At 38.3% G+C, this 13,220-nt stretch overlaps 1 protein-coding gene and 1 pseudogene across 1 annotated transcript; both read right to left on the minus strand.

Annotated features, from left to right (window-relative positions):
• Window positions 1-1,356: 1,356 nt before the first annotated feature.
• On the minus strand, window positions 1,357-2,316 carry LOC140925367 (uncharacterized; annotated as a pseudogene).
• A 5,605-nt stretch (window positions 2,317-7,921) lies between these two features.
• LOC140925368 (uncharacterized) lies at window positions 7,922-8,446 on the minus strand. Its single transcript, XM_073375348.1, has one exon. The coding sequence runs from the start codon at window positions 8,444-8,446 to the stop codon at window positions 7,922-7,924; it is 525 nt and encodes a 174-aa protein (XP_073231449.1).
• Between the last annotated feature and the right edge of the window lie 4,774 nt (window positions 8,447-13,220).

Below are 13,220 nucleotides of genomic sequence, written 5' to 3' on the forward strand. Positions count from 1 at the left end.
CGAGCAGAGGCGAACAGATCATAGGAGGGTACCCAAAGACAATCACATTTTTGAGTATCCCTGGAATTCAGTTTTAGTGGCAAAATACAACACGCGTTTCATTAAAAAATTCAGCCAGTTAAACAGTGATATACAATCCTATCGTTGTAAGGATTTTAGTCTCGCACAAGTATCAGGTCTGGATCCGCCACTGCTTTGGTGCCCTTTGATATCGTTTCTACAGCATTCGGTAATTCGAACACACCAATTGCTAGCTATAGATGCACGTTCTGAACTTGAAACACAATCATTATAAACAGCAGATAAAATAAAAGAAGTGCACAGCGCCCCTCGAGCAAAAACAGGGGAAAAAGTTATTCTTTTCTTTAACAAGTTACAAAAGATACAGTCCAAAGCTAGTTTTATTTCATAAATGTTTTAGCGCACAGCATGGAAGAATTTCTTCCCTCCTTCCCAAATGAGCGGGCCAAAATTACGTGACGTGACTTCCTATGTATGACTGCACTGAAAGCTGGTTTGCCTGTGGCAGTTCGAAACTTGTTTACGTTTTGCCGTGGCGGCAAGTGCAATTGTTACAGTTATAAGTTCAAATTCTTCATTTATTTCCTTCTGGAGGTCTTTCCGAGGAATCTTCTATGGACTCTTAAACTAACACAGTCTCAGGTGGGTATCGCTGGATTAAAAATTATTAATTCGTTAAATCGCATACATCGCTGCATAAAATTCAGAGAACGGAACAGATTACTCGTGACTTTTGTTGTACAGACCTTGTCACGGTATTCGACGCCATCTTGACGAGTAAGCAGACGCGTGAAAAATTACCGTGATTGTATGAGAATCTAATGTCGAATAATTTCGGTAAAACGACTGTTCTGAAAAAAATATGAATTTTAAACTAAAGCATCATTCTTAAAGATTCTACTGGAAAAAACTGAGGGCGTTACATGCGCTAGAAGACCTAGAACCACTTTACTAAAATTTCTACACATTTGTCTGTAAGAAAGTCCAGGGAAAAATTACGGACAAAAATATGGAAAATCTAAAGCAAGCTTCTGGAGAAGTTTAAGCACAGGTACGCCCCAAAAATTTTTTAGTACAATCCTTTGCTTTATAGCTTACGTTGACAATTCATTTTTTTTTTTCAGAACAGCCGTTTTACGGAAATTATTCGACATAATAATAATCATCTTTATTGAGGAAACTTTTTCATAAAAGATATGGTTTTCAAAAAGGACCTCAAAACTAGATATATATTATAAAAACAAAAAAAACTATAAAATTACAAAGGGATTAAAAAGATACAAAAAATGCATAAAAAATTAAAAATAAGTATAAGTAAAAATTAAACGTACGTAGCTATATTAAAAACTTAAAAACATTACGTTTAAAACTATTAACATTCCTTGAGTCTTTGATCGTCTGACTGAGGGAGTTAAAATCGGAAACGGCATGATATTGTGTTCTTTGCTTCCCCCTATTTCTTTTGACACGTGGTAATCTAAAATTGCCTTTGTTACGTGTATTATGCCTATGAAGTACGTCTTGTCTAATCAAGTCCATATCGTGATTAATTTAGGCCATTGATGCATTTGTATACGTGTACACACCTTCTTTGAAATCGCCTTTTCTCTAGAGGCAGCCACTTGAGAACGGCTAATGCCTCAGTGGAGGATGAGTCAATGGTCTATTTAAAATAACTTTAGCGGCCTTATTTTGCAAAACTTGCAAACTAGACATAAGGGTAATATTATGTTTATCGCTCCATACCAGATCAGCATATTCAAAAAGGGGCATAACAAGACTTTTATAGAAAAGTGGACGCGCCCTGAAAGGCAATAAATGCTTTATACGCTTGAGAAGCCCAAGCCTCTGATTGATTTTCCCAGTTAGGTGTTCAATATGATCAGTCCATGTGAAATCCGAAGATATATGTATACCGAGGTATTTAAAGCTGCGAACATTACTTATACTATGATCTAATATTGAAACAGTCAAATCTACTTTTCTTTCGCGTTTCTCATTACTACCGATAAGCATGCATTTAGTTTTGTCCAAATTTAAAGTCAGTTTGTGATCATGAAGCCATTTCGCCACACCCAGTAGATCGTTATTTAACTTATCACTCAACTCCTTTGAGGATGTACCATAGCAATAAATTACAGTGTCGTCTGCATAAAGTGACGCGTAGCAGGAGTTAAGCACCTTTGGCAAGTTATTTATGAAAATCACAAACAACAGAGGCCCTAGAATGCTACCCTGTGGCACCCCATGCGTGACTGGAAGTTCCTCAGATAACTCATTTCCACATGATGTGCGCTGTTGTCTACCAGTTAAGTCTACTTTAGTCTACTCCGTAGAACGGAACCAATGAAGAGCTGTTTCAGAAAGGCCGATCTTGGATAGCTTGCATAACATTATTTGATGGTCTACCGTGTCAAATGCCTTGGTTAGATCGATGAACACGGCCCCGCAAAGCTTTCCTTGTTCCATGTTTAAGAGCACTTCATCAGCAAATGAGGTCAAAGCTGTTGTAGTTGAGAAATCCTTCCGGAAACCAAACTGCTTGTTGGACAATAAATTATTGGTAATCAAGTACTGATACAACTGCAAGTGTACCGCTCTCTCCAAAATCTTGCTTAGTGTAGGGAGGATTGACATGGGGCGGTAGTTGGAAACGTTGGTCCTGTCACCTGACTTAAACAATGCCGTGATTTTCGCGCATTTCCACAATTTGAGAAATTGACTAGTGCGAATTGAAAGATTCAAAAGTTTAACAACAGATGGTGCAATTGTGTGAGCTGAGATTTTAAGAAGTCTCGCGCTAATTGTATCAAGACCAATCGCTTTGTTTGCTTTCAATGACAAAAGCTACTCAAGCACAAATGATTGATCCAATTCAGTCAACTCGAACTGGAAAAGCGTGTGTTTTGAAATGGAATTTAAGAGTGGTTGTCAGAGAAAACCGGGCAAAATGTTAAAAATGTCAACGGAAGGGGGTCAACAGAATAAGTTCATACTAACATCATAGATAGGTTAGGTGGAGTAATGGACAAATATAACAAACATAGTTTCTTCACTGCTCTTGTATTAGAGATACGAGCATCACTTTATTCGACCCCCTCGGACGACATTTTTATAAGCAACTTTTCACCATTTTCTGAAACTCACAGAAAACTCAAAAGTTAACGAGGGAAGTTTATTTTTTGCATGCGGTACAACACATCATAGAACTACTTTCTAAAACCATAAGAATTGTTAAGCAGCCACGGACAAGACTCAAATTTTCTTATTTTATCTGACCTATTAAACTCAGTGTCTGCAAACGAGCAAAAAATCGGGCATTTTTGAATTGATCTACAGCGCACAACTAAAACGACAGAACAACTCTGACAGCCAAATTACAGTCTACTATTATCCATGTAACCAAAACACTAATAATCATTTTGGGCCATTGGAACAGGAAGAAATTAGAAAACTCACATTTGTCATAGTTTCCAAGCATTTTCTTGCAAACAGGCCGATCCCTTCGTGTTTGTTTTAAGTCCTCTTCGTGAATTTTCTTCCATATTTCGCTGTAAAGTATGTTCAGCAGCTGGAGGAAATATCAAAAAGCTCGAAATACTGCCTTGGTTACATGTTCAAAGGGTAAAAAGTGCTGAGCAATACCATAAAACTAGAAAATAACAAAGCGACGCCATCTTGAAAATTCAGGACTCAGGAGGGGCTGGCACTAGTAGCTGCCTTGTCCACAACATGATGAATTACCAAATAGATAAAAAACAAAAACAAACAAACAAACCGGCTTATCAGTTACCTACTACAGTCCTATTTCTTCCTCAGTCACTACTTTTAGTTAAATTTAACTTTTTTTGTGTTGTCGTTTTTTTTTTTGGCGGAATGATAGGGTGCGGTGAAGGTGACCAATTGCCATTACTTTATTCAGTCGTCATTTACTCTTCATTCACTTCATTTTGAGTTATCCCGTATAAGTCTTAGCATTTCTTTGGACTCTTTATTGTATCATCTATTTTTGCGTCAGTATTCAATCACCGTCCATGTCCGAAGGTCCACTCATCTCCTGTTCATGATTTCATGATGCACTTTTCATAGTCCGGAAGGCTTCGCCCGAAGGGTACCTCTTTCAAGCATCAGGTGTAACAAAGGGTAGGAAAATCACAAGTTGAAGTATGTGAAAGGAGAGGAAAATCTTTCATTGAGTATTTTAAAGGGCCTTTTATCAAATGCTTCGAAGGAACACGCCTTATGGCAATATCATTTACATGTTAAGGGGTATCTTTTGTCAAAAATAGTGTATTTAAGGGTAAGGGACTGGACCTCGGGGCGAAGCCTCTCCGAACAAGGCTTTATTGAGTAGCCTCCCACCCCCCTCCCCTTCTCCCTAGGGCTTCCCACAAGTTGGTCGGCAACTTTTCGGCAACTTCTAGTATTTTGAGCAACTTTTTTCGTTTCAAGCAACTTTTTGCATAATTTCTGAGCAATTTCTCTTACTAGCTTTTTTTTCAATTCTGAGATATCTGAGCGACTCTTAGTGCAGCTCTTCGTGCTTAAATTGGCCTTGCTTCCATATTGCACAGTGTTTTAGTAGACAATTTATGAATTTCCTATGAAAAAGGAGCCAGGTCCTCACCCTTTTGGGGGAATATGATGGGCGCAAGATGCAGCTATATAGGCTGCTAGGTCAGAGGTTTTTTTTTAACAAAAAAGGCAAAATTAAATGGGGGACTTCGATTCACACTTGACTGACACGAGTGTCTGAGGTCAAGAAGGTCATTCAACAATTTTAATGGCTCATACTAGAATATTTACAAGATTAATATTAATATTGATACGTAGTCTTTACTCATACATTTTTTGCTTTTAATTGTGGTTTACGGGCTCCTGATGGCGGACAGAGTTATCTAGCAACGCTAATTACGCTACGAAATAGCACAAAATTACGTTTTTATACTCTACCAGGAGCCATATTTATCTAAATCGGGATGTTGACCAAGACTGGATACCTTTTCCAGGGATGGGGTCGAAATATCAGGGGCACGCAACGAGAAGATAGTTCAAAACCACTCAAACATAGCATTGTTAAACGTATTTTAGTATTTAAACGGTAGATATAGGCATATTTTTATCCCCTAAAAATTTTTCATGTGTTCGGATTTCCTAGCTGAAAGTCTAGTGATCCGAAAATTAAAGGGATCAAAACTTACCTTTTCGAAAATTTCAGCAAGAAAAAAGGCTCCCGAAAATTCTAGGTGACCTTTTACGGGTAAAAATCCTTCAAGAATGGGCAATTATACCACTTTTTAGATGTTCGAAAATCCTTGGAGAGGCGGGCAAGCAAGAAATTTTACAACAAATATTCCGAAAATTCTAGATCACAAATCGTCCTCCGTCAGATATTTTCCGAAAATTGTCGTTGGGTGCCCCTGAAATATATATCATAGCCATTAAATGTGCTAATTTTAGCACATTTTGTGCCATCTCGTGTGACTCGCACGCGCATTTTTTGCAACAACGTCGTGGAAAAGATAGCCTCCCACGCAGGCGTTTTTAGGGGAGCTCGTGTTTCGTGGTTAGGGATGGAAAACGAGCTCCCCTAAAAACGCCTGCGTGGGAGGCTATGGAAAAAATTAACAAACGAAATGGCGTTGGAAATTATAATTACCTCCTTAGGAGATGAATAAATTCCATTTCTGTCATCATTGCCTCCTCTGAATTTAAGGCAAGACCTTGACAATTTCTCTAAATGTGAGGAATGCTTATGTTAAACAACGTAGTGAGAAGCAAATCCAGTGACGAAGAGATGTAGGAGATTTCAATTCTTTCACAGCTACACCAGTAAACTAAAAGTAACTTAGTGGCTTTAAACGTCCAGGTGTACGACTTCTATCAATGATCAATACGATCGAAAAGGTACCAACTCGAGTTAACACTCAGACCCCTTTCACAAATTTTTGAATGGCCAAAAACTTGGACGGATCCGCCTTTTCTTTACATGCGACCGGCGGAGCCATGAAGTTTTTGAGCTGCAAACAGTACCGCAATCTGTAAGAGAATTTGCACGTTCCCTCTAAACGTGGCATTTATCTTGTGTGGACCGTGCAAAGAGTATTCTGAAAACGAAGTGAGTAGGAAAAACAATGAGGGGAAGGGGTACGGAGTGAGAGTCGTGAAAACTCCTTTAATGGTACTTTTCAACAAAAGCTCCTTCCGGATCCTTCCGGAATATCAGATTCTGGTAAACGCTATGAATGGTTTATTTTGACTGCTCTTGTCAACATTCGAAGGTCTATTACCTTATGGAAATGCGAAGTGACAGCGATGAGATCATCAGTTAGAAGGCTTACTTTCAAAAAAGTACTTCGTCCGCTGGCTCTCTTGGCCGCTTTGCGGCCTTATGGCCGCTCCGCACACTGATTCAAATTTAATTTAATTTTTTACAGCAAGCAATATCCACTGCCCGCAGTTAGCCCACCGCATCGAATCTCGCGAGGTTGATATATAGCAAGTCTAGCTAGCTCGCATGAGAGCGAAGTTAAGTGTTCATAAAGAGACAAAATAGATCTTTAATATTATCTACATTCACGGGACACCTCTAAATGAGGAGGGAATGAAGCAATGCCAGTTAATCACCAATAAACCTGCGATCAGGCGTTCTTCTAAAGCTAAATTCAACTAAAAGAAGTAATTGAAGAAGAAATAAGACTGGAGTAGGTCACTGATAAGCTGGTTTGTTTGTTTTTTTGTTTTTTATCTTATTGGTAATCAGGAGGCCATAGGCTCCTGCAGGAGCCTGCTCCTGCTAATAGTTCGTAATAGCCCACGTTCGATAAAGAAAAATTCTAACGTGAATCCGAGGCTTTCTGGTTACATTTCTATATTAGGTTTGGTTTTCTATGTGCTCGTGGAAAATTTGCAATTTTTGTCCGTATGTTAGATATCGAACGCAGCTACTAGTGCCAGTCCCTCCTGAGTGCTGAATTTTCAAGATGGCGTCGCTTTGTTATCTTCTAGTTTCATCCTATCGTTCAGCACTTTTTACCCTTTGAACATGTAACCTAGGCAGTATTTCGAGCTTTTTGATATTTCCTCCAGCTGCTGAACATACTTTACAGCGAGATATGGAAGAAAATTCACGAAGAGGACTTAAAACAAACACGCAGGGATCAGCCTGTTTGCAAGAAAAAGCTTGGAAACTATAACAAATGTGAGTTTCCTAATTTCTTCCTGTTCCAATGGCCCAAAATGATTATTAGTGTTTTGGTTACATGGATAATAGTAGACTGTAATTTGGCTGTCAGAGTTGTTCTGTCGTTTTAGTTGTGCGCTGTAGATCAATTCAAAAATGCCCGATTTTTTGCTCGTTTGCAGACACTGAGTTTAGGTCAGATAAAATAAGAAAATTTTAGACGTGTCCGTGGCTGCTTAACAAATCTCATGGGTTTACAAAGTAGTTCTGTGATGTATTGTATCGCATGCAAAAAATAAACTTCGCTCGTTAACTTTTGAGTTTTCTGTGAGTTTCAGAAAATGGTGAAAATTTGCTTATAAAAATGGCGTCCGAGGGGGTCGAATAAAGTGATGCTCGTATCTCTAATACAAGAGCAGTGAAGAACCTATGTTTGGTATGTTTGTCCAATACTCCACCAGACCTATCTAAGATGTTAGTATGAACTTATTCTGTTGACCCCCTTCCGTTGACATTTTTAACATTTTGCCCGATTTTCTCTGACAACCACTCTTAAATTCAAGACGGAAGCCTGAATTCTACTTGCTAGAATTCAGCCAATGGAAGCAAAGAAGCTATTCATTGAAGAAGCAATGGATTGGGATGTTATATGCTGAACACCATCAGAGATAATACACTGAATACTCTCTGAAGACGAGTTCCGATTGCATGCTTCGTTCACACCTTATCTGAGTCACCCTTGGCTTCCTCGATCATGTCACAGTAATATTTAGACTTCGCAGTTCGTACTAAGCCATTAACCTTGTTCCTAAGCTTTGCATACATTGACCAATGACGCGCCGAGTTCGATTTTCTCGCCTTTCTATGCGCCCAGTCACGTTCTTTCATAGAATCACTTATCTGACTGTTCATCCATAGAAGAGGTGTTCCCTTGAGACGCCTTCTTTTTACTGGTGCGTGTTGATCAGCAACCTCCGAAAACATTTTATTCCACGTAAACAAGGCATCGTCGACGTTGTCCTCGTTTTCAACAATATGCCAGGGAATATTCCTAAAATCATCATTAAATAAAGTCGGATTAAAATTCTTATAGGAGCGATACTCGAGTATTCTCGGTTTAGCCTTTGTTGTAATACCAGCTTTGATTATGCAAAATACTAGAAAATGGTCGCTAAGCGGTAGCGGAACAACACTAGATTTGACAATACGGTGTTCATTATTAGCAAAAACCAAGTCGATCATTGTCCGCGAGGTGTCAGTTATGGGCGTCGGTTCTTTTATTAACTGAGTGAAGTTGTAGGTCCGCGAAAAATTAAGAAGTCAGTTTATCTCTTTTTGGCAATTTAGAACTCGCCATCATGCCTGCGTTTAAATCGCCTAGAACTACCACATCCGATTTTTCCAGATCCACAGATGACATACTCTCATGTAGCGAAGAAATAACGGTCTGAAAGTCAGAATCCGGTGCTCTATAAGCGCAGCAGACGAGTGTTGGCTTGCATTTGTCTCTTATCAACTCAATCCATAGACATTCCTGACGGCCAGTATTAAAATCATTCCGCAGGCGAAAAGCCAAACCTTCTCTCACATAGATAGCTACACCATCATATCCCTCTTTAAATTAGATTCTCATACAAACAAGATGTCGACGAAAAGATGGCGACGAAAACCGTGACAAGGTCTATTTTTTACCGCTTTGTGGTCTTTTTGACTCTTAATACTTTAACTCAGCTTTATTTAAAAAACCTATACACATTTCGGACCAATATTGTTTCAAGAAGTTACCGAATAATTAAAGGTTTGGCGCCTACCGAAAAAAAAATTCGCATTTGGTTGTGCTTCGGTCAGCGCTCGTGATTTCGTTTACCCAAAAATTTTATGTCGCTAATTTGAAGAAAAAGGAATGCTCTCTCAGGCTAAACAAGCCTTGGTGTTCAAAGCCGTGTACCAATCCGCTTTTTAGCTCGTGAAAAAGTGCTAAATTTTGACGGTTGCATGATTAAGCGATTTTGAGTCAACAACTTAAAAAATTCCTTTAAAGTGCTACTGTGATCAAATCAGGCATTATTTGTGTTTTACGATTTTTAGAATGTTTGATAGCTAATAAATACACATACCAAATTTGAGATCCTAGTTCTCACTGGAAGTCCGATTTTCTAAGCCGTGTTTTTCTTCAGTGGCGGTCCGCCATTACCGAAACTAAAAATGTCCGAGCAAAAGGGGAGGGATTGGATCGAGGTCGACGGGGTTGCCTGTGACGTCATCTTATCCCCAGAGGCTGAAAGAAAAGTTCTTCTTGGTAACTCTTCTTGGTCAGTTTCATCGAGAAAAGATGCCCTTGTTGCTACGTTGTCCAGGACTGCAGCAACAGTCTCCAATCCGAAAAAGGGAATTTCTTTGCACAGGCAAAAGAGCGCTGTGGAACGCATTTTTCGAACGTGCAGCGAGAACTTCAACCTAAAGGAGCTCTGTATTAATTTCACGTCCGATTGCTTCGAGAGGCAAGTTCACGTAAAAGACGCTGCGAGAACGTAGAAGAGGAATTCCCGCAGCAAATCTAAGTATTTGTAAAAATAACGTACCTGGCAAGTCCAGTGTCATGTCCGCGAGAAGCCGGCTTATGGTGAGTTAACACTCATAGCCCTTTGACTCTTGCTTTGTGGGATCGTGTCATAATTTTCAGTTTGGAGCCGGGATAGAAAGGGCAAGATACAAATCATTAGTACGGTTTTTTTCGAAAACACAAACTTAAGTTATATACACACTGACGGAGAAATAAACAGAGATGTCAAGAAACGATCGCCCAATCTAGTATTTTGTTGTGTTTCGCGTAACTTCGCGGCGGTAAAAAATGTCGACCGAAAATTAGAAAAGGGGCTAATTTTTTAGTAGTCTGTTTTGGTCGTATTCGCTGCAGTCGCTGAACTCGTAAAAATCATTTATGGATACTGAACTGTGAAATCTTAGTTGACAATGAAATCATTGATTCAGTCTTCATTTTTCTGTAGGTGCAGTTCAGTGATCACTTTCCAGTATGTGAAGTTCAGTAAGACGCTCAATGACCACACAGTAGTTCAATAACCATAGCAATAGTTAAAAAAAAACGTATATTAAAGTTGTTTAGTCTCTGTATTTTACTTTATTTAGACATTGTTCCTATTTTACAGTAAGTGATCGTAAGTATCACTGTTCAAAATTATCTTGCCTTGAGGCCTGCTAGTTCAGTTTTCATTTTCCTGTAGGTACAGTTCAGTCAAGACAGAATAATTATATAGTTCAATAACCATACAGCTAGTAGTACAATAACCATAGCAGTAGTTCACAAGTGGCACAGTTTCCTTTCATTGTAGGTAATTATTTGAGGGGGTTAGTTTGTTCAAACCACTTCCATCTTTGTATTTTATTTAGACATTGTCCCTCCATCATAGCCAGCCACATCAAGTGCCATTGTTCAAAATTTTCTTGCCATGGGGCCTGCTGCTAGTTTCATATTTTTCCTCTTGCAGTGCTAGTATCTGGTCATAGCTTTACAGTGGAAATGCTTCCACTTGGTTATGTTTATGAGTAGTGTTGTTGCTCTAGATCCTGTTATCATTTTGGTTTGTTCCAAAAATTAGGCTGGTGGGTGGGGCCTTCAGCCTTGGATTTTATGATCATTAATTTGTATTTTGCGATTTATTTTGATAGAGTGCTCCAACTCCCTTTTCATCTTTCAAGTGTTATTTTTTGATGTTATAATTATTTAATGATAAGGGGTAAAGGGTACTCTTTGATTTATTTTGATTACTGACTGGTGTCACTTCAAATACTTTCTCATTTGGAAATCCCTCGAAGATGGTGAGAAAAAGGCTTGTAGTACATGATGCAAGAAGTGCTGCATTGACAAGGGATGTTTCTTTTGATTATCTTCTAATAAAGAGTATTACTGCTGATTGCTACATAAAGAAAGCCAGTTAAAGAAGCAGAGGGTGCAGGGGTTGGAAAGGACGATATGGAGTGACATATGAAAAGACTACATATAATAGGAAAAATTTTTGAAGAATTATTCATCCTTTTCCATTGTCTATATAAATGCATTTTCTCAAAAGAGTTATTCCCTTTTTCATTGACTGTATAATTATGTACAATTTTTAAAACAATCTGTAACTGTTTTTTACTCTTTTCTGTTTGGTATTCATGTGATTTTTATTACATTTTCTTTTTAGGCTTTTTCCTTTTTTCACGGAACCAATGTATATATACAATTTCTTAAAAGAAGAGGGGACTGTTTTTTTACTTTTATCTGTCTGGTTTACATATTATTCATCTGCCTGTGCCAAGATATGGTTAGCCAAGGGGGGTAGCTGCCCAGCCATAAGTTGAAACTGTGCATCCAACCACCTTGCCTCAATGACGGCAGTTTTTATTTGTTTTGTCTTTCTTTGGAGAGCCTTTTGTTTTTCCTCCAGCTCCTGCTCTTCCTTTTAAATCTTGCATCACCTCTACTCCATGTAACAAACTTTTAAGTATAGTTCTTTGATTGATAACCTTGTAAACGTATGCTCATGTGTGCAGCCTGTCAGGAAAAACCTTATGTTATCTGAGGAGGAAACCTGAACCCTCCCAAAAGCAGAGCCACACACTTAACATGAACCTCGAGGGAGAGAGGTTGAAGTAAAATAACAAACTATTCTTAAAACTGTGAAAGCTTTGAACCCAGAAGTCATTTCATAAGAAGGTTGTATCACGTCAGTTATAATGGTATTTTTAAATTAAAACTGGTTATTGACCTGATTGGTGAATTAAGTTGTCATGTTATTGGTTCTACAAAGAGAGAAAAGCAAATAACAAATAAACAGGTCTTTTCACGGCTTTCAACTTTTGACATGGGCAAGTTAAGCAAAATCTGTTGGAAAGAGTGCCTTTCAGTCAGTACAATTGCCAAGTTTGAAAGTGATCTGTTGGAAACTATACAACAAGTATTCATCAAAATTGCAAAATTTTACAGACATTAATTGTATGGTGGGGGACACAAACTTTCCCCCACCATACAAACGTCTGAGTGTAAATTTTTGCAACTTTGCAGAGCTCTATCTTCCCTCACTTAGGACCTAACACTTTTAAACTAGGCAGGTTAACTGTTAGACTTGCTACAAGTCGACCTCTCATAAGTTCTTAGTGAGCGAAGCAAGCTTCAACAAGGTCACACAGTGGCCAACCAGGAAAAAAAATGTAAAGAACTTTTAGAAAGTCTAGTTAACTGTATTGTAATGTGTTCATTCCAGTGGTGTTGACAGATTTTCCCTAAATTGTCCATGTCAAAAGCTGAAAAAAACAACGTGGCTCACTGTAGAACCAATAACATTGCCAGTTAATTGACCGATCAGGTCAATGATTGTCTATGATTCATCATCTTCAAAGCCATGATGTTCCCCAATTTCACTTGGAAAGCTGTCCTTATTGCTTTGTAAGCACAACATGGGTATGGATAAGGCTTGGAACTTCCAACAAAATCCCAAACAAGTCAAGTAAATTGTATGTAGAACACTGATCGGAGAAACCTATACAGAAGTAAAAAATATGTACTCAGTCCATCCCCAGTTTGGTCTTTTCTACTTGTTTGTATGCTGGACTGTTTGATTTTGTTTTTTATTGTACCTTGTTCTTTCTCATCATGCAGTAAGGTAAATGGTGTACACTCCTTGTTTTATTTTCTTTATTTTATATAGGAGTTTTGGGCCAATTATGGTAATTTTTTTTCAGGGTTCTAGAAAATTAATAAGAAAAAAAATAAGTCTATACTGCTAGGAGTTTATATTTTCTTCGTCAACAAGGGTTTGAGTATAATTCAACCTTATTTACCAAATAAATAGATATTTCAGGTTCACCTACAAGACACCCAGGTGAACAACATATGACTTCAAAAACTACAGCAAGAGGACGAATAACAACAAAATAAACAACAAGGAGTGAATAAATTACTCTGATTCCGTTTTAAGACCTTGAGTGAACAAATTTCGGTAACTTTTTCCAGTTT

This window comes from Porites lutea, assembly GCF_958299795.1.
Source record: "Porites lutea chromosome 5 unlocalized genomic scaffold, jaPorLute2.1 SUPER_5_unloc_1, whole genome shotgun sequence".
NCBI classification, from domain to species: Eukaryota; Metazoa; Cnidaria; class Anthozoa; order Scleractinia; family Poritidae; genus Porites; species Porites lutea.